Here is a 22,770-nt window from a genome sequence, read left to right as displayed (position 1 = left end):
TGTCTATGTAGATATATTTATATATAAATTATTTATTTATATAAAGACAAAACAGAGCTATTCCAGTAAAGATGGGGAATGCATGGTACATAGGTTTTAAAATTTTAATATTAACAGACAATAATTAGTAGACATAATTTCACTTTTCTGCCTTTTTTTTTTAATATGCCAGAAATAGCTAATAGGCAGCACAGGTCCTCTTTGCTCCTTGTTCCTGTCCCTCTCCAGTACAGTTGCTATCCAAGAAACAGCAGACATCTATAAGGGAGTATCGATAAGTGACAGCTATAAACAATACCACAGTTGTCCTCCCGTAGACCTTAGAGTAACTCAGCATCCCACAGTGCATGGTAGGCAGTGAGAAGAAGGACTCGTTGGCCGGGCAAGGATGCCAAACATCCATAGTGACTCTCTATTTTCTTTCTCTTGTAGAGATGTGTGAATAAATGTGGGCATGTAAATGCAGGCTATTAGGGAGTAACATTAATAAGGGTTGAAATAATTATTTTATTATTGAACTATATGAAGAAAATATTATCTTAAACATCGTTTTATTATATATAAAAGTAGTTTTAATTATATTATCTTCTAATATTAATTTAATAATTAGAAGCGGTATTTGGGTTTTTGTTTTGTTTGTGATGATCAAACCCAAAGCCTCATTTACACTAGTGAAGTGTTCTAAATCCTAGCCTGATTTTTTAAAAAGAGTTTTCCTTAAAAAAAAGGGGGGCCACATCTGTTTTTAATATTTTTAAAAGCTTTAGTGAATTAAAATTTTCATTTGCTTATGTAATACAGGTTATTATTGGTCTTGTCCTTAATGCACACCTTCCCTTGCAATTTGTGTAATTGGATAGAGCTTTCTTAAAGGTTGACACCTAGTTATATTTTTTAAATATATATTTATTTGGTTAAGAAACATTGCTTGAATTAATAAAATCAACATAGAACATAAATCACTACTGTGAAAATTATCTTAGGTCTCTTTTATTCTTATGAAAAAATGTTTATCCTTGTTATTTCATAGTAGAGATGGTGATTAATGAAATGATATTCAATATGTGTATTTAACAGGTAAAGAATTCATGTGTTTGGAAATCTAAATTCGGCTCAGTAGCAGTCAGCCTTGTGATTTTCTGTCATTTATTTTTGCCTTAGCCTCTGTCTGTTCTTTTTAATAGTATAAACTCTGAAGTTCTTTGTATTTGTCATATTCTGTAAAACATAATAAAACTGCACTATCCTCTGACCAATTTGTCAAAAAGTGTTCTGATACAATTTGGCTGGCCTTGATGTTTTGCTTTTGTTTTCAGCCTGTAGAAGAGCTAGCAGAATGATAATCTTCTTTCTTTTTATAGAAATTATGACCCACTCAAAACACAACCCAAGAAATATGCCAAATCCAAGTACGACTTTGTGGCAAGGAATAACAGTGAGCTCTCAGTTCTAAAGGATGATATTTTGGAGGTAACAAATTTCACCTTTTTTAAAACTCTTAACAAAGTGAACCTAGTTTATTTCCCTTACAAAGCCCTCCTGAAAGAACTGTGGAGGTAAAGAAACCATTCTTTATAGTATGAGTAAGAACACAGTATATGGTGTCCACATTTAGAAGGGTCAGCTGCTTCACCAGTCTATCTGACCCAATGTGTCATAGGTACAAGCAGAAGCTGTGTAGAATATGTGGGACAGTGAGATGGAGTTCTTGGCTTATGTCATTGTCTTCCTTTTTCTGGGATTTTTCATTTTGGAATCAAGGGTAGTTATCAATTCAGGTGTGAATGTACCACAGTATTCTAATTAAAATAACAACAACCCTTTTTTTTCCTTCTAATATGCTTATAAAATGTATCCAGCATTTTGTGAGCTGATGGTAGTGGGAGTGGTTTACCGTGACACCCACATCTCTGTCTTAGGTTGTAACTAAGAGTTCATCTCACTAAATATAGAAGAGGAATGTTCATAGTAAATTTTGCTAAAAAATTGTTTTTACATTTCTCTATTTCACAAATAGGAACAATGTGTTTTTCTAAGAGGATCATCTTAGTCCCCTATATGTACAGATGCGTTCTGGGGAGGTACCGGGATGTTGGATAGATTCACTGCAGTGATACATGTAATTCTTAGTGCAATTCCTGTGAGTCATTTAATGAAAAATATATTAATGCCAAGCCCACTCATCAGAAATGAAAAAGTTATTGAAGTCTGCAAATGAATATCGAGCTTCCTTCATAGATTGGTTTCCTTATGGCAATTATACCTTTCTTTTCTCGCAGATACTTGATGATAGGAAGCAGTGGTGGAAAGTTCGAAATGCAAGTGGAGACTCTGGGTTTGTGCCAAATAATATTCTGGACATCGTGAGACCTTCAGAATCTGGATTAGGGCGCACTGATCCACCATACACACACACCATACAGGTAACTGCAGTTTCTTAGCAAAACTTAATATCTACTAAATTTCAAATTCATCACTCATAAAATTTAAATAACTTTTGTATATTAATGATTTTGCAATTTAATTGGTCTTACCACTGGAGCCAGGGTGAGAGACATAGTGAAGAATCATACACATATTTTCTGATTTATTTCTTCAAGAAATTGTTCAAAATGTTTAGCACTAAGTGACCATTTCTCTGAATGCTTTTTTCCCGTAATATTTCCGACATTGTCAGAAATTGCATATCCATCTTTTTACCCACAGTGTTCCTGTGCCCTGGTTCCCTTCCCCAGACAGAGGGTAGCAGTGAGGTGGTGGCAAGAGTGTTTTGCTGTTCATCTTTACCAGTTTTGCCCTAATATTCTCTTAAATGTTCTGCCCCTGGACATTTGAATTTTCACTCATCTCATGCTAATACATAAGTACTTGTGCAAGTTGGATTATAATATTTTTCCTGTCTTGAAATTAAGGTTAAAATATATTTATTATATAGATTTGCTAGATCAGGCTGTCCCTTCTTGGTATGGAATACTTCTTAAGATCCATGCCATATTTTCATTTTCAATGACCCTGGTCATCTCATTTCCTGTTATAAATGAGTTCATTTATTATTAAACCCTTGGAATTTCAGACCTGAGATCTGTACTCGACAGTGAGACACCAGAATGGGTGGAATCTCATGGGCTCAGCCTGTGACCCTGGGGCACCTTCTCACTCCCCAGGAAGAAAACTTTCCATTTTTCAGAGTCTTGAGATAAAGAGCACACCCGATGATAATGTGATAGATTTATGTAGAAGCTATACAGGATATAGAGCAAAACAGTTAATTTTTATGCTTGGTCTGGACTAGCTTGCCCAGAAGTTACGAGCCTGTGCAGACCTAGAATTGAAGTCCTTCTCCTGCTGCCTTAGTAAGTTGCTTGCTGACATCCTCACGGTTCCTCATGATGCTGGGGCTCAGTGGAAATCCTGCTGTTGTACAGAAGGACTGGCCTTGTGAGAATCCATCAGCCAAGCAAACATTTAAAATAAAGAATCAGCACATAATTTCTATATCTCTATAACCTACAGTGATGGCGGCAGAAATTCTCTTTGCTGTGGTTATGTTTTGTCGGGTCTGACATGTATATTACTGTGTACTTATTTTATGTTCATCATTTGTCATTAGCTGTTGATGCCAAGGAAGGAGTTTGAATTATTCAAGGTATGACCTGCTCCATTTCCCATGAATTTTTGAAGTGAATTTTCTAACTTAGGTTTTGTAACATTTTCTTTCCTAAGTTACTCTTTTCTGGGTTTGACCTAATATGCTGGTGGCTTCAGTGTGCTTCATGAATGCCAGCTATTCATTTTCTTTCCTTGGCCTTGTCTTTAAACAGTGACAGAATGTATGCCATGCGTCCTTGGGATATATGGGTTGCTCTTGGTGTTTAACCCATGGGAAGCTATAATAAGCACTGTTCACAAAAGATATCCCTGTGTTGTGAGCAGAATCCTAAGAGTTTAAAAAAATTGTCCAAGTTTGGTTTTGCCCATGTGCATAGTTTCTAGGAATAGGCAAGCTAAAAAAAAAAAAAAATAGATACTTAAATTTACAAATAACATAAATTCTAAGTATTTTCCTTCACTGAGATTTCCTAAACAAGAAATTGGTATCTCTTCCCTTTTCCCATGTACTACTCAGTCTTTTTTAAATCCAGTTCTGATTCCTGCCTTGAGCTATAAGTTGACTTTTCTGTTTAAAGCTTGCATCTGTCTAAAATAGAACCAAAGCAATTAGTACATTATCATAATCAGAGAGAGTACTTTTGAAGAATGTAAAATCTGTTTCTTTCTTTAACAGAACTTCATCTTATGTTTTTGTCAACTTTAGCGCAACCAAGATTTTTTTTTTTTTTGAGTGCTCACAAGTTTCAGGAATTTGTTTTACTTCTTTGTGTAAACAGAAACTTGTGGCCCATTTGAGCATTGCCTAGTTTGGCTACTTCCTTTTAAACTATTCAACACTGTCTCACTGTCTTCTAAATTTTTTTCTATGCAACGAATGCAGTGATATATATATATATATATATAGATAGATAGATAGATAGATAGATAGATAGATAGATAGAAAGAAAGAAATGTGTTTAGCAGCTCTCTGTTATGTGGTGTTTAGATTGAAAGCCCTACTTTTAAAAGTTATTAAAAAAACAGTCTGCTTTTTAACACCTCCTGAAAACTTTGGGCTGAGCCCAACAAAATCACCAAGATCTTATAAAGTTTTAATAAGTAAGCTTGACAATCTGCTATCTGCTATCTGGCACAAATCCTGCTCTAAGAGGATTCCTAGTCTCAAAACATAGCATAAAGAAAAATAACAGAGTACAATGGAAAAAAATTCTTGAAAATGTATGCTGGCCATTTTTATATGGCTACAATGGCATCACAGATACCTTCATCTAAACTATCTAAAGAAAACTCCTGCCACTTAGTTCAGAATGACAATAAAGACACCACCATATTTATGTATTTTCCAGTGATCCCTGCACAGATTGGAATATTGATTGTGCCCCAAGCAGGCTGTAAGCAGTGCAGGCTGTAATTGGCTTGTTTTTGAGAAATGAGTCCAACCAAAGCCTACATGCTGAGGTCAGAGTAACTTGTACCTAAATTCGATTCCCACAATTAAAACCTTCTAACTAGAAGGACAGTGTTCTAATTACAGGTGTATATTTTGTCTATTCCATTCTTAATTCGAGAAAGCTTTGTCTTGCCCTTTATGAGCCTTATTTACTTTAATTTCCACAGAAAATTCATGGCTGCACATCCTCCTACTATGTAGTCCTGCCCTTGCATGTAGCTCGCCTTTACCCCAATTGTTTACCAATAAAAATCAGTGGCTTGGATTGGCCAAGGCCTTTGTCAGTTGCACCAGCATTGGTCATCCCGGCATCCCACTTTCTGTCTCTCTTAGTTCTGTATTTTAGTTTTTTTCTCCCCTCAGGCCTGTATCATACAGTGGGCAGGAGACTGGAACCTAATTGTAGGGGCCTCCAAAAGATCCCACTAGACTCACCTTTTAAAACTCAGTTGGGTTACAATTCATGTCTTATTCATCTTTTCACTCATGCACTACACAAATATTTAGGAGTGCCGGCATATTGCATTTAATTAACAGAACTGTAGAAAGCATAGCACTAAGCAGATCCCCCTAAAAATCTGCTGTAGGGTCATCCAGTCTCCAAATCATCCACTATGGCTCCCCACTTTCCTTTGTGGTCCTGTAGTGACCTTGTCTTTTCTCTTCAAATACAATCCATCCATTTCTCTCTCTGTCTCTCTCTCTCCCTCAGTCTCTCTCTCTCTCTCTCTCTCTCTCTCTCTCACCTGTCTCTTCCATCCACTGATATCAAAATTTTGAAGATATATACAGAAACTGCCCCCAGCAAAAATGTTTAGATCCCTGTAGTGTGCTGCAGCAGGATGCCTAGTGATTCACTGCTAAAGCTGTCTGCCCACTTAGAAAGCAGAGACCCTTGCTCTCCCGAATAGATGAGTCTGTGGTCAGTCTCGTGCTGTGCCAGGCATTCTCTCAGCACTTCACAAATACAAATTTATTTAATTCTCACAGAAACCTTGTGAAACAGGGAACTTAGACTGGAGCTATAACTTGACCGCAGTGACACAAATGCATGAAACCAGGATGGGGACCCAGCCCTCTGGATTTAGAACCTATGCTCTGGTGCACTCTATATATCATAGGGTATAGAATGAGAAAACTTATTTCCAAGTTTTTAAATACATTTTAAAAATTTATTTGAAATAAAAACATGTCTTCTTGTATAAACATGCAGGTTTTTACTGTATGAATGGTTAAACTGATATTTTCTCAGAAGAGCTTTACCACTCATGGTAACAGTTGATTGGATCAATGTTTAGAATTAAATCCTTGACTTATGTATCCATTTCTTTTATCGCACCTATTCTTTCACTTTTTATCATTTAGTCAAATAGCCTAAGTTATATGATTCATTTAAAAAGTGGACATTTTGTACATGGTGGAAATACAGGAATGAGATGTAAACTATTTCCATGCAACTTCTGTAAGTTACTAAGTATTTTTAAAATGCACAGAGTAGTGACTCCAATTTTCATCTATTCACATTTCCAGTAGAGAATTGTATTTGGATCCTGGCAGTCCCTGAACAAAGGGCACAAGGGCAGACCTTGCCAGTGGTTCTCACATTTTGCTCAGAGATCCTTTTCAGATGGCAGGCACCAGCAGTGACTAGGTGTTGTTGAGTTGTCACCTGATGTCCCTGGGAGTCCAGGCTATTCCGTATCCTCACATTTGGAGTTATTTTAACAGCTCACTAAAGACAGATATTCCCACCTAATGTGTTTCCCCATGGTTTAGCAAGTTTTAAAAATAAAAGTGAGGAAGGTACTAAAGAATTAATAAAAGATATGGAACATTTTAAAAAGAGATTAAATGAATCCACGGGAGAAAGGAACTAAATGCTTTGGAAATATTTTGGGGAAATGGTGTTTTTTGGTTAAAAAAATTGTTACCTGTCATATGGCCACGCACCTGCAATCCCAAGCACTCTGGGTGGCTGAAGCAGCAACTGCAGCCCAGCCTAGGCAAATTAGTGACTTAGAAAGACCCTGTCTTACAATTTAAAAATTAAAGAAAATCTGGGGATATAGCTCAATGCAGAGGCCCTGGGTTCAATCCCCATACTTAAATAAATAAATAAGGAAATTGTTGTAGAGTCAGGCCACGGATGGCATTCAGAATGCTTTCTCTCTTCCTACAATCTGTTTACTACACAGACTCCTTTATTTCTTTTGACTTGATTCTTAGACTTCTCACACTGTGATGGTTCCTTGCTAGATTTGCCCACAGGAATTTTTAGGCTCTGTACCAGCAGCAGAAACCATTTCCTCCCCGCTGTTATTGCTAATAGACCCAGTAGCCTGAAGAAGTCTTTTATTCATTATTAAATATTAAGTGAATGTGTTTATTTTTGTTATAATATACTGTACCAAGACACAAATAATTATGAGTGTCTGGTCTTTGTGGTCTTGTGAATTCAACACTAAGTTTCCCATGTTACCTGGTCCCTCCCAGTTAAGATACAACGGGCAAATCCTGTGCCTTGGGAAATGAATATCCTCATCCTGCTTCTTCCACTAGCCAACTGCATGGCTTTAAAGATGGCATTTTATCATTCTGTGTTCCAGTTTGTTTGGCTTTAACATAGAAGGATTCTAGTTACATGATCTCAGTAATCCACTCTAGATACAAAATTCTCTTATCCTCTGTGTACATCTTTAACACTAAATTAAAGGTGGAAGTATTTTTCTAGAGGTGACTGTTAAACTTCTACCACTAAGTTCATCCATGTTATTCATGTTTCAAGCTTAATCCAGATACACAAATATTGCTGGACAGAGACTGAGTGAGTGCTTAGCTCTCTCACTCTCTCACTCTCTCTCATACTGAGAATTGAACTCAGGGCCTTTGCACTGATCAAGTACATCCCCGGCCTTTTTTGAATTTTTAAATTTTGTTTTGAGACAGGATCTTGCCCAGTTGCCCAGGCTGTGACTATTTTATTAATCATTTCTTCATATTCTTCCAGCCAGGCCAACTTCGTGGTAATATTCAGTCCTTTAAAATTTGCATTTTAAAACTTAACGTAAGAAGACTGCTCTTTAATGAGAGGCAAGGTTTTGAGAGGACAGTTACCCTTTTTTGTTGGTTAAGTATATTCTTTTGTGTTTAAGATACACAGTATGATGTACATGTACAGTGTAGTAAAATGTGCAGTACTCAGATAACATAGCCGCCATCCCACACAATTACCCATCACATTGTGGGCAGGAAGAGCTGTATCTTCCAGCCGCCAACTTCGTGGTAATATATTCAGTCTTAAAATTTGCATTTTAAAACAATGTAAGAAGACTGCTCTTTAATGAGAGGCAAGGTTTTGAGAGAAGGACAGTTACCCTTTTTTGTTGGTTAAGTATATTCTTTTGTGTTTAAGATACACATGTATGATGTACATGTACAGTGTAGTAAAATGTGCAGTACTCAGATAACATAGCCGCCATCCCACACAATTACCCATCACATTGTGGGCAGGAAGAGCTGTGATCTATTTAGGAAAACTCCTGAGCTCAAGATGCTGTTACTAGCTACAGCACTCACATTGTATATTGATCTTTCTACTTGTGCAGCCTACATATTTGCTACTTTCCATCATATAATCATCTTTTACCTCTTTCCAGTGCCCTTGTGGGGCCCCCTGGTAAACACTGTTTTATTCTTTATATATTTGACCTTGAGGATGGTACTTTTTATTCTGCCTCACATACTGACATTTTTCCCTAACATTTTTTTGTGAAAACTTGAATAACAACCACTCTAAAGTATATAATTACTGTCCAGCATACATATGCACACAATTATAAAAATGTTCTGTTTGGACTGCTTTCAAGTTCAGAACCAAAGCACACGAGAATCATTACATGAATGTATATTCCCTTTTGTAAAAGCAGCTGTTAAAAAGCAGTGCATTTATATTTAATGCACTCTAAATTCTTTATAGAGTGTAAGAAAATGAACCTATATCATAATATCTTAACATGATACTTTAAAATTCAAATAGTTGTAGCTGAAGCACTACACTGTTTATCCTGTGGTATAATCTATATGATTAGTTTTATATAGCTGCATAAGAGTGATGGAAACTAATTATATATTTACAAGGCCTTTCACTGGTTGACTTTTGGGTAGGTAATTTTGCCATCAAAAACTGATTTGCTTATGTTTTCTGATATTTTATGTAAATCGCAACTGATATTATTTTAGTTCCATACTCTGTTTTAATTTTCTCATTTAATGTGATTTGCTCCATTTTCCTATTAGCAATTACTTGGCGAGCTGTCTGAGGTAACCCACACTTGCTCCCTCCTGGCAATTCTTTTTAATATAATTTTTTGGATTCGATCTCTGGACTTAACACTCTCCAAATGTTCCAGCTCTACTGTTTTCATTGCAGGGCTCCAGAGAGACTAAATTTAGAGACAAATGTGTAATTCAGAGTAGGTTACAATTTTTAAGAACAATTTAATTTTAATGGCATTGTTGGGCTTACTTGCATAATTTCCCCTCTGAAGCAGTATCTTGCACGAATCAGGAGCTTATCTCTCAGTAACTCTGTTTAACCCTACACGAGAATTTGTACTCAGCTTTAGTTGCTAAGAAAAAGTAACTCAATCCAATTTAATCATTGATAGGAAAGTCAATTTCCTGTAAGGTCTAGAAATTCTGAGTTCTTTCAGAGAAAGACAAAAAGTGTTACTATTATAGGCGTAACCTTTCATTGGGAGGGAAAAGAGGCTGGAGTTAGGAATTGACAGTTTCAGTGCTAAAGTGACCCCCAGCAGTTTGATCCAACACTTACCCACAATTGAGGGCTTTGTGGGAGTATAGCATTTTCAGTGCTATTTACTGGGAAAGTCCCAGTAAGTCACAACTGGGAAGTTGGTCAGGATTTCTTGATTGGAGCTTTCAGGCCTTTGGTGCAGGAGGAAAAGGCTTCAAGACTTTCCATAATCTGAGGGTATGAAGGAGTCATGCCATACCTCCAACTGGAGGTAACCAGGAGGCAGAATTAATGAAAGGAAGAGCAGACGGTGGGCAGTGGGCATGGAGAATACAGGGAGGCACCTTTTCTCACTTCCCATGGTTGGAAGAAGGAGGCAGGAGGAGAGACTAAGAGAAAATATGCAAGCAAACATAATCGATGCTGTTAAGTCATAAACAGTTTTCACATGGGTTTGGAAATTTTCATATGAGGTTTATTTTTTTAAAACTTACTGTTCTGTTAGGTCATGCTGACAAGGTCCCACTGTATAGCAATAGCAGAAGAAAGAAGGAAGGCACCAAACATTTGGTGAACTGTATACATGCTTCATCATGATGATAACACACAGTGTATTCAGTCTTGCACAGTGTTATTTGATGGGTAGCAAAACATTAGCTGTTCTTGTTTTTATGAAAGCAGAAAATATGAATCACCACAGAATGCAGAGTGTTTAGCATTTTCTATGCTTTAAAAACAATAAATTTTGACATTTTTGAAACCCTAATGTGAGAATTTGTTAAGCTTTGTGAAATTACATGCAAAGCACATTCTTGTGAAGGGACATTGACATAGAGAGGTCAAGTGACTTTGGTGTGTGCTAAGTATATTCTGATGCTTGCTGTATTTTGATTCCTTTAAGTGTTTATTGGCCCAAATATAGGAAGACTATTTTGTGAAGTATAATAGTCATGCATTATATTACTGAATACTGTAGAAATGTTTCTAGGCCTTGGGCAGATTAGTAACCCACTTCTGTCCCATCTCACTCCATGGGATATTCTTTACCTGCTCGCCCTCCTCTTCTCTTACCCTGCCTCTCCCTATGACCTCCTGCTCCCTCGATATCTAGCAGCACTGACTGGGGATTTAGCTAAAAGGTGCTGTACCTTCCTGACAAGAGCAAGGTCCTGAGTTCTATTCCCAGTACCGGACAGTATCTCGCAGCACTGTAAACTTTCAGTTCTCCTTCCACCTGTGCATTACATCTTTTCCACCCTCTCCACCCCACTGGCTGAGTAGTTTTTTAAGAAACAACAGAAAAGAAAGAGGCTCCCTCCGTACGGCTTCCACAGGGGGTAATCATTTGCTCTGACAGCAGCATGATGAAGATTGGTGTGTTTTGTTTTTGTTTTGTTTTGTTTTGTTTTTTTTGAGTAATGATTTAACTTAGAAATGATGTGTGCGTGCTGTGTATTTTTATGTTTTTAATCTCTGTGGAAATTGGGGAGGACTCTCTTAAAATCAATATTATCTTATATTTGGGCCAATTTGGAATTAAAAGTAAATATTGTTATAATCAAATGACCAGATTTCAAAAGTTTTTTTGTTTTTTGGTTTTTTTGTATTTTGCATGCTAAACCTAAATTTTACAATAATTAAAATTGTATTGGAGTAACATTGAAACTTTAGCTGAGTTACAAGTCATTGCTTTCTGTGTCTTTGAGTCTATAAAGATGATTGATATGCCTTTCAGAATTTGGAGCCTCTTGTGATACAGTTAACTATTAGGTGCAATTTTTTTGTTTCCGTTTAAAGTTTTATTGTGTATTTTATAAAGAATATGCATAAATATTTTATAATTGCCTAATACATGATTAAAATATTATTTGAAAATATTGCATATATTATCACATCTGCTTTTTAAAATATGCACCTTTTTTTCTAGCTCATTTGTAAGTTGTAGTCCTAAATATTTAATTTAAGACTTTACCTTTTTGTTTTTGTAGTACTGGGTATGGAACTCAGAATGTTGCTCATGTTAGGCGAGTGCTCTACCACTGATCTCACCTCCCGGGCTAAAACCCCAGCCCCACAACCATCTACCTCACCCCATTCCCATTTTCTGGTGGCAGAAAGAGTTGTGCCCTGAAAAAATTAATAGCAACATTTTAAGAGCATTTGTCTCTTTTAAAGCATATGCCCTGTGCTTACTAGCATACTGCCCCTTTCACAATAACCTGGGGACAACAGAATCAAAAACCTTTGCATATGGCATACATATAAAAGAAGTGATATTGGTCCTATTGGCATTGACTTCCAATGGCTTTAGAAATTATTACTAAGGTAAATTATAAAAGAATCACAAATTGACTATTCAGGTCTCCTGTGATTCCAAGTCTAAATTTATTTTTCCAGTACTATTTGCTCATGGTATATCCTTGCCTGTAAACTTACATATTGTCATTGAACAAATATATAAAATGTTTATAAGATGATTCTTAATGATTATTATACCACATTGGATGCAATATGTGAAGGTGAGTGTGTATACACACATATAAATCTGTTGTGGGTTTGTAACATAATTTTATAAATAAGTAGCTAAGAGTGTCCTTTCAGTGTATAATTTGTTTTTTTAACCTAGGCTTATATATATTTATAAATTTAAAATTACTTGTCTTTTTATAGAAACAAAGGATGGAGTATGGCCCAAGACCAACTGATACTCCTTCTGCCCCGTCACCTCCTCCAACACCAGCTCCCGTTCCTGTCCCTCTTCCCCCTTCAGTACCAGCCCCTGTTCCCATGTCAAAGGTCCCGGCGAATATCACTCGTCAGAACAGTGGCTCCAGTGACAGCGGGGGCAGTACTGTGCGAGATGGCCAGAGATACAGACAGCTTCCAGTGGACCGTAAGTTTCCTGGGGCAGATTTTATTCTGCGTGTAAAAAGTATGGGAATGAATGAAATATTATTATTGATTCTGCTGACGTGAAATGGTATGAAATATAGTAGTCATTCAATACTTGCATGATACTTCATAGATTGCAGGAAGACTAAATCAGAAAGTTTTATGACCTCTAAGTAATTCCTCTAAAACACAGGACAGTTTCTCCTCTCTCACATATTTTTACACACATTCCATTGCATTCTGGTGGCTGAATGCTGACTCTAGAGACAGGTATACTGGAATTTGTAAAGGTGAAATATAGTAGTCATTCAATACTTGCATGATACTTCATAGATTGCAGGAAGACTAAATCAGAAAGTTTTATGACCTCTAAGTAATTCCTCTAAAACACAGGACAGTTTCTCCTCTCTCACATATTTTTACACACATTCCATTGCATTCTGGTGGCTGAATGCTGACTCTAGAGACAGGTATACTGGAATTTGTAAAGGGAAACATCACAGTTTATTATTGATTCTGCTGGTGTGAAATGGTATGAAATATAGTAGTCATTCAATACTTGTATGATACTTCATAGATTGCAGGAAGACTAAATAAGAAAGTTTTATGACCTCTAAGTAATTCCTCTAAAACACAGGACAGTTTCTCCTCTCTCACGTATTTTTACACATGTTCCATTGCATTCTGGTGGCTGAATGCTGACTCTAGAGACAGGTATACTGGAATTTGTAAAGGGAAACATCACTTACCGGCCAGGTGACTTTCAACAATTAGGTAAATCCCTTCGTTCTTCATCTGAAAACTGGCAGAGGGAATAATGATACCTGCTGCATTGGAGCAGTGTGACCATTTAGTGAGATAATGCATGGAAGGCACTTAGTCCAGTGGTACTTAGCTCGAGGTGATTTTGCCCCCCTCTTGCCTTCCCAGCCAGGGTGCATTTGGTGTTGTCTAGAGACACTGTTTTGGACGTCACCATTGCATGCTATGGGCATCTGCTGGACAGTGGTTATCTGTTAAGCAGCATCCTACTCTCCCTCATATTTGCTATTGTGAGATACACACATAGTCACACAAGCATAATGGACTCACCAGCAATAGCAAACTCAGATTTACCCTTGAAATTCGGATTTCATATGATTTAGACTTCAACTTCGTATTTTGATAAATGAAGTTTGAGTTTTATTAGAATGGTTTTTGTGAAAACTGTATTTAAGTAACCAGAAAGAAAAGATACCAGGGCCACTTGGGTTATGTCAGCATTGAGGGAGAAAGGACTATAGATATTTTGAGAACTAAAGGAAAAGCTAAGCTTTTTAAATTTTTTTGCAGTGCACGGCATGTCTGTGTATTTAGTGTCCAAATTCTGTGTTTAAAGTATTGGTAAATTACTTTGCTTTACCTGTGCTTGTTATATAATGCTCCTAAAAAACTACAGCCAGGAAGATACTTCATATATCGTCAATACAATAAAAGTATGTGAAGGGTGGGCATGTGTGTTTGTGTAAACTGTTTCACTGTCATTCTGTCCATGTGGGTCTCTCCCAGGGTTCTTTATTCTTTGTTCCATACAAACAGACCGTTGCTATAAATGAGCAGTAGCTTCCATTTCATTCACGCTGTCTGCCTGGTTGGAAATGTAAAAGGTCCCAACTTGGTCTTTGTTTCGGACCCCATCTCTGACATTCAGGTGCACGTACTGAACAGTATCTTCACAGCTGAGATCGATGCTGAGATTCGTGTTCAAAACATAATTCCTGAGCCTCTCACTCTTACTCTTGTCTTGCTTTTTCATGTGTGTTTGTCACAGTCACATCTGTTCAGTTGTGATCCTTCTTGCTAAATTAAAAATAATGAAAAAGAAGACACTAAAACTATCATTGTTCAACTGTTCTAGGATTCTAGTTAAGTGCAATAAACAAGGCTACTTTTATATATTACTTTCTTTTCTAAGTGTAGTTGATTGAAATAAGTTTCTTATTTATATCTTGAGCTTACCAGAAAATTAAAAACTTAAAAGAACAGTTAACTTTGTGCAGCAGAAACAATTATGTATATGACTGTTTGCGGATAATTGTGTATAACTAATAACAATGTAATATGCAACTAAGTTTTTAAAATTTATGTGGATTTTTTTAAAAGATCCTTTTTTTCATAGACACTAAAAAATAGTTTTAAGATAAGTTCTATAAATAGTGTATTGATTTCCCTAGGGGAAATTTTTTTTTAGAAATACTTTTCCTTCCTTCATTCTTCCCACAAGTTTGTATAATTTACCTCCATGATACGTCAGCACAGCAATCTTTGGCACTGTGGGACTCTTTTCCAGGGCTAAGATCAAAGTTCATGGGCATCTAGGCCCTATTTTGAACAGCATGTGGGTTGGAACAGTTTGTTCCTTGTCCTACTTGAAGAAACTAAGAATAACCTAATGGGAAAGAGGCATAGTTTGGACACTTTTAAAGGCAGAGAATTCTCCTAATAATTGTGACTCATTGTTTTCAAATGTTTTTTTTAATGGCATATAAAATATGAACATTTCTTCCTAAATTAATGTATATACTTGTTTCTTTAAAATAATAAAAGCTCACAATGACATGTCAAATTCCTTTGTCAAAACTATAGTGACATCAATCATTTATCTTTATAGAACAAATATGTCTTTATGGAACTTTTTTGAGGACTTAAAAAATTTTTTTTTCTGAATGAGCATTAGGTCTTTTTAAAAGTCTTTTAGAACCAGATAGATATGCAGTATGTGTGTATTCATTGAGGGTCAGATTTTTCTCAAAATGTGCCCGTTCATCTTATGTACATTCTTTGCTTGTTGCCTAAACTTTTGATAAAATAAAATGGAAGGAACTAGAAAGTGAATACTGAAACATGTTATGCAATAGCCATGTTAGGGCAAGAAGCCAACATACCTGCTTTTAAAATGCGGCATTTGTCCAGGACAAGACCCCCTTCGGCGGCAGAATGACTGTAATGGGGTCAGACTAGCCTTGTGGAGCTGTTACACAGGCTGTTCACACCAGTTTATTACAGCATCCAAAAAGGCTCTCAACATTTTAGAAGATGCCCATACTTTAGTTGCATTGTATTTCTTTGATTTCCTTTGAAATGTTAGTCCTTTTATTTGAAGTTAATCTTTTGTAATCAGAAGTGCTATTTTAGAAAGAGGTATGAAGTTAGTCTGGTTTGTTGTGTGCTAGAACATTGATCATGCAAGCAAAAGCCAGCAGCACATAAGAAAGAGGTTTTTGTATCCACAGAAAACTACGCTGTGGCCTTGTGATCATCAGTGTGGTGGCTAATTGGTAGACAGCATGAATACTTGAGTGTAAATCCTTTAATGTAGCTGTATTTTATTTCTCCGAAGTGGATTCATATGCTATATGGTGTATAGCAATGAAATGCTAGTGCTCTTACTAAGCAAGGTAGTAGTGTTCTCTCTCAACTCTCTAATTTTCCTCCTTCCTTCTTTTCCTTCTCCCTGTCTTCTTTCCTTCCTCTCTGCCTCCTTCATTCTTCTTCTTTGGACATATTCTTCAAAAGGTTTCCTAAATACTTGAGCAACTAAAAAAATTTAGACTGAAATAATAACACTAGCTGATTATCTCACATTTATTTCCCAGGAACACCAAACACTTTCTAGTGTTTGGAGCATTTTTTGGGTTTTTTGTTTCTTTGGGTACCGGGGATCGAACTTGGGACCTTGTGCTTGCGAAGCACGCAGTGGAACTACTGAACTAAATGCCCAGTGCACCAAAAACTTTCTAAAACATTTCCCTTGAAAAGAAAAAAAAAATCATAGACCTACATCAAAACAGTGGTCACAAATGTACCCATAGTGCCCAGGTTATTGCCACTTTTCAAGTTAGTTAATTGTATTACTGTGTTTATTGTTCTTAACTTTTGAAAACAATATATAAACATTTACTGTGCTTATCTATGCATGTATATTTTAAAAAATATGCTCACAAACATTATTTCCTATCTTCATTCCTTTCCTATTTTCTTATAAGGGAGATATATATATCTATATAGATATCTATATAGATATATATGCATAAAATAACATATAAAGTAAATAAAATAACACATATATGCATAAAACGGAGGAGAAGGATAGTTGGTATGTTTATTAAAAGTAGTTTCCTTGACTTAGACCACAAAATAGCCCTGAACTGAAAGTCATTTAATCTAGTGCTAGGTAAATTCCACTTGTAATTACTAATGTGACTTTGCCAGACTACTTCTCTGCTCTTGGCCTCCATTTTCTTACTTGGTTGTTTAAGAGTTTTCAAGGCCTCTCTCAGTGGAAAAGTCAAGAAAACACCTCACTCATTCACTTGTTCAGTCAGTACAGGTCCAGATACTGAGAATATAGAAGCAAACAAAACAGATAAAATGCCTTTTTGCACTCACACTTCTATTTTAATGAAAGAAGATATATAAACAATTACAGTCGCAGAGAATATTAGAAAGTGCTAAGTAACTAGGAGAATAATACAGTTCTGTGCACAGAGAATGCTGTGGGGAAGGGATGCAACTTTGGATAAGTCAGGGGAGAGGCTGTTTGGAGGAAAGTGTTTCAGGCAGAAGAGTCTGGATGGTCCTTAAATTTGAAAAGCACCAAGGATGTACTGGGGAGTTGGAGTTTGGGGTTCAGGAGGGGAGTCACATGATTACCTTGAAGAGGAGGTGGTCATATGGGATGTGTCCTGGGGGGTCATGTGGGAGTGCTCTGAGCAGAAGAGCTGCAATATCCGACTTGGATTATAAAGGTCATTATGCTGTTATACTGAGAAGAGAATGAAGAGAGATGGGTGCGGTGGTCGAGAGAGAGAGAGAGAGAAGGAGCAGGTAAACCTGTTAAACTGGCTCGTAGCTTAGACCAAGCTTCTAATAACAACAACAAAAATAGAGTGGTGTCCTTGGATGTTAGGCATATTTTGGTGGTAGAATTTGTAGGGTTTTCTCATGAATTACACATTGTATACAATGGGGAATCAAGTATAGCTCCATGGTATTTTATCAGAAGAACTGGGAAGATATCATTGCCAGTAACTGTACTGAGAAGCCTAAAAGCAAGTAAAAAATGTGCTAACAGCATACTTTGGGAAGATCAAAAATTCAGGTTTGGACATTTTTTATTTGACATATTTTCCAGATACTTAATAGATATCTAATAAATATGCCACGTAGACAACATAAATAGATTCAGAGTTCTGAGTAATGGGACTGGTAGGACGATTTGGGAGTCCCCAGCCTTTATGTGGCCACGAGATGAGGCTCTCGGCTGTAACAGCTAGATGTTGCCAGTGTCCCCTGGCATCAGAACTGTCCCCAGTAGAGAACCAGAGCCCTGAGGAAAAGCATACATGTCAAGGAGCATGCAGAGCCCGGCTGCACCTCACATCATGAGCGTGACGCAAGCCTGTGCGTCTCTGCTTTGTCACATGCAGCTGCATGGGTGCAGGTGCAGAATAAGAAGCATGGTAAATTAACCTGGGTAAGGTTTTGCTAGATAAGCACAGTAAGGAGAGGTGAGAAGAGCCAGGAAGACATTTTAATAATCGGTCGTGAATGTACACTGGGTTGGAATAAAAGTAAGGGAAGATAGAAGGAACTCTTGAGTGTAAGCCTTGTTGGACCGCATGTCACTGGGATCGGGGTTCTAGCAAGGGCCGCCATGTTCAAGATTTTCAAGTGTGATCCGCTCCCTGTTGGTGTCCAGGACGGAAGTCTCAGATGGAAGAGGTGCAGGATGAGCTCATCCACAGGCTGACCATTGGGCGCAGCGCCGCACAGAAGAAGTTCCAGGTGCCACGGCAGAACGTGCCAGTCATCAACATCACATACGATTCCACACCAGAGGAAGTGAAGACATGGCTGCAATCAAAGGGGTTCAACCCTGTGTGAGTCTCTGAGCACCTTGGGGGTCCAAGCAGGAAGCATGTCTGATTTCTTGCCAGGTCATTTTCATGTCACAGATAATTCTCAAAAATGCTAGAGCCCAGATGAATGGTGGACCACTGTTCCGTATTCAGGAAGAGGCTATTCTGAGCTACAGAAAAGATTGGAAGATGAAGGAATAACTCACATGATGCCACTGTTTACTCGCTGGTAGTATCTGTTCATCTTTGGTCCCCTTGGACAGCTGTCAGCAGTTGCAAGGCCCGGTAGCTTGCTTTCACCCTCTTCAGGGTACACAGGGTCGGACTCTAGTCCTAGCAGGGCTCCTGTGCTCATGTAAGGTGGTAACCACGCTTGCCGCCTGTGACCCAATGGGCTGGCTCCAGTCAATAAAGAACAAGTAGCTTGGCCCATCATCGATTATAATCTTAAGAGATTAATATATAATATATAATTAATAGGTTTTCCTTTAAGAAGCCCATGATAGAGGTCCTATTTATCATTGAAATGTCTATAAACATTCTATGTGTATTTGGTACATTGGTACAGAGTGCAGTTGCCACACTGAACTATTTGAATAGTACATATCCTGGGAATCTTGACACGTTATAAATTCATTTACCCAGCATGATTTAAAAAAGGAGATGCAATAGTTAATCAACTGCCAGATTACTACAAAACTGTTTTTCATGAAAGGCCACATTTCAAGGAATTGACACTGAACAGTACTGGTATGAGGACCACTGTCTTCGGGTACTTGGTGACCAATTATCTTGTTTAGAAAAGGCGTGGGATCACAGGGTCAACTTCCTGGTAGTCACTTGTCATCACATTAACTACTTACTGTAGATAGTGCATTTGAGAAGTGTCCCTGTTTATGGAGCGCTTGAAAAAGAGAGGTTAGTAGCAGAAACAGAAAATTTTGTTTCATTGTTTTTTCTGGACAGTGTTTTTAATGCTTGGGTTTTTGTTTTTTTTTCAGGACGGTCAATAGTCTTGGAGTGTTAAATGGTGCACAGCTTTTCTCTCTCAACAAAGATGAACTGAGGACGGTGTGCCCAGAAGGGGCCAGAGTGTTCAGCCAGATCACCGTGCAGAAGGCTGCCCTGGAGGTAGGACTCAGCACCCACGGTGGGGGCTCCCACATAGGCGAGAGCAGGGACTGCAGAGTAAAAACTCTGCAAACAGTTGTTTTGTCTGCTCTGGCCTATGTCTTTTTCTTCCAGAGCTGAATTAAATTTGACTTTCATAATTGTCACTGGACACCATCAATTACCATATAGAGGAAAATTAATTTATTATAAATGGTCATATAATGGAGCTTGAACATATTTTGAAACAACATACCTTTAAGGAGTAATTTATATACTCTTAACAAAGTTAGAATGTATACTGGCGATAAAATGGCTTGAGGAACTATATATTCCTTATTCATACTCAACCTTTTCATAATTGTCACTGGACACCATCAATTACCATATAGAGGAAAATTAATTTATTATAAATGGTCATATAATGGAGCTTGAACATATTTTGAAACAACATACCTTTAAGGAGTAATTTATATACTCTTAACAAAGTTAGAATGTATACTGGCGATAAAATGGCTTGAGGAACTATATATTCCTTATTCATACTCAACCTCTAGAAAACTTTTAGTAAAAGTCATATGTGCTCATTTCATGTGTTTTAACTGCTGCCACGTAAGAATTGTTTTTTCTCATTGAGTTTATTGGTACATTCTCTGTATACAGTACAGTTACATTCATCATTGGGATCTTGCACCTTTACCTGACAGGTCTTGGTTCTCATTTTTTTCCCTTTGTCCCTGCCCTCCCTTCACCCTCTCCTCCCCTCCCCATTTACAAACACTTCATTTCCATTTTTTTCATTGAATTTTAATTTTGACAAAATAAAGAAAATTCACATCTGAGTGAATTAGGAGGCCAGAATTCTTTTGCCCATTTTTAATATTTAGTTTGGAGATTTTATAGGCTATGAAGTTTTAAAATCCTAACTGTGTACCTAATAATACATTAAGTAATCTCAGGAGAAATATTAAGGATCATTGAAAATAAGAGAGTCCTGAAGAGTAATTATTTTATCAAAGTTGTCTGTATGAAGTCAGGAGAGTAAATATTCTCTAGACTGGATATACTTAAGCTTCTAGCTACTGTCCTTCCAGTAAGCTGTGGAAGGGTAGTGTTTTCCAGTTGTTACATCCCACAGCTCTTGACAGTTGCACGAAAATTATGCTTGGACTCAAATGAAAAGATACAAGTTTTGGCATGAAATTGATATATAATTATCTCTAGCAGGCATATTGTATAAATCCAATAGTTAAGGTAGAACAGCTTTGTACATATAATCCTGTAACCTTTCTCTATTGAGTGAAATTGTATTTCTGTTGGAAGTTTTTCCTACAACATTGATCTTAGGAGTCTAATAGAAGGGTTGGATGATTGTTTTCTCTAGGTTGAGTATGAATAAGGAATATATAGTTCCTCGAGCTATTTTATTACCAGTATACATTCTAACTTTGTTAAGAGTATATAAAAGGCTCCTTAAAGCTATGTTACAAAATTCTGTATTCTTAAATTTCCTGAATCGCTTCACTGCAGAACTATGTGTCAGTGTCACTGCGTTTGCTGCCCACTTCCTTCTGATCTCTTGCTGCCAGTTCTCTGGGTGTGATTTGAAGCTGAGGCTGGCTGCATAAGGGTCTTCAGGTTCCCACCTTCGCACCCCACCCTCTTCTTAGATCTAGTTCATCTTCCAGATTTCTTACTTGTGTTGCCAGGAATCTCTGCTGATGAGACGGAGTAAGCAGAGGGCTCAGGTCAGAAATGTCTGAAGGGAAACTTGGCTTTCTGAGCCCACTCTTGGACCTGTTTTTAAATCTGCTAAAGGAAGATGGGTGTCTTCCGTGATCTGAAAAGTGTTCCATAAATTACTGTGTTACTGTTCCTATTTATATACATGTACTCTTTCAGGGAATCTAGAGCTTTCCACCTTCATTATTGATCTTGAATGCACATGGAAGGTGTAGTGAATGAACTGCTTCAAGACATTTTGTAAAATTCGTAGTTATTAGTTATCATATGTTGGGATAGTCCAGAATCTTCATTTACATGAGGGGAAAGAGTTAGTTTTCCCAGGGAAATACTAGAAGAAAACCACAGTCGATTTTTACTCTGATCCTTTTCATTGCACGAGCCACTGTTGACACAAGCCAGTAACCATCTTGTCTGACCCATGTTTGTTTTCTAGGATAGCAATGGCAGTTCGGAATTGCAAGAAATTATGCGAAGACGACAGGAAAAAATCAGTGCTGCTGCTAGTGATTCAGGAGTGGAATCTTTTGATGAAGGAAGCAGTCACTAATTTGCCATTTATTTGTTTTTAAACTTTATTATTCTTGGCATTATTCCACCATGCTTTGTTTTAAGAAGCCTTGAAGATGATGTCAGATTCATTTTTCTTGGTATATATAATTTATTGCCATAAAAATACCCAATCCATACCCAGGTAAGCAGGGGACTGGCTTCTGGGCCCATTGCTTTTATTAAAACTGAAAAATCTCAGCTGAATTTATTCACCTTTGAAAATAACTTTTTCTGTGAGGTTTCCTTTATTAATTATTTAATTCCATCTCATAAGTAGAAGTTGATTTTGTTTTTGGACAGTAGTGAATTTATTCACTGCAGCAAAGCAAAGATACTCTATAATTCAAAATGTTAACAATTTCAATTTTCTGTGACCATAGTGTCTGTCATTCAGCTCACTTAGGCCAGCCTCTGCTTGCTTAGTTTTCTCCTCTGACACATTCAATGATAGATTGATACGAAGTTCTTAATGCCAACAGTTTAAAAAAACTTTAAAACATTTGAATGAATCATGAAGTATAGCCAGGCCTTGAACGTGCAAACATGAATATGACACTCCCAAGACGTTTTCTTAGTCATGGCTCTGTTGATTCCAGTTCCTTGCATAGCTTGTGTTTTGCTTTAGTTTCTACCCTGCCTATTATATATACTGTGTTCTTATATATGGAAAGCACAAGTGGAAAAGGTCACATGCACTCCAGACCTGTCAAAGGACATAGCCCACGTTGGTGTACACAACAGTATTTTGCTTAACG

The 22,770-nt window shown here is 37.2% G+C and overlaps 1 protein-coding gene across 1 annotated transcript in view; it reads left to right on the top strand.

Moving 5' to 3' along the window:
• Positions 1 to 22,764, top strand: part of LOC104856579 (epidermal growth factor receptor kinase substrate 8) — a 90,968-nt gene extending 68,204 nt beyond the window's left edge. The window contains exons 16-21 of the mRNA XM_010616054.3: positions 1,362 to 1,470; positions 2,280 to 2,423; positions 12,489 to 12,711; positions 18,451 to 18,631; positions 19,612 to 19,741; positions 21,900 to 22,764. Coding sequence (XP_010614356.1) covers positions 1,362 to 1,470; positions 2,280 to 2,423; positions 12,489 to 12,711; positions 18,451 to 18,631; positions 19,612 to 19,741; positions 21,900 to 22,013 — 901 coding nt within the window. The 3' untranslated portion in view covers positions 22,014 to 22,764. The remainder of the gene's footprint in view (positions 1 to 1,361; positions 1,471 to 2,279; positions 2,424 to 12,488; positions 12,712 to 18,450; positions 18,632 to 19,611; positions 19,742 to 21,899) is intronic.
• Positions 22,765 to 22,770: the final 6 nt, after the last annotated feature.

This window comes from Fukomys damarensis, unplaced genomic scaffold, assembly GCF_012274545.1.
Source record: "Fukomys damarensis isolate Sample0158 unplaced genomic scaffold, DMR_v1.0_HiC HiC_scaffold_19, whole genome shotgun sequence".
Taxonomy (NCBI): Eukaryota; Metazoa; Chordata; class Mammalia; order Rodentia; family Bathyergidae; genus Fukomys; species Fukomys damarensis.
The sequence above is the reverse complement of the archived record's forward strand: the minus strand, read 5'-3'. Positions and strand labels throughout refer to the sequence as shown.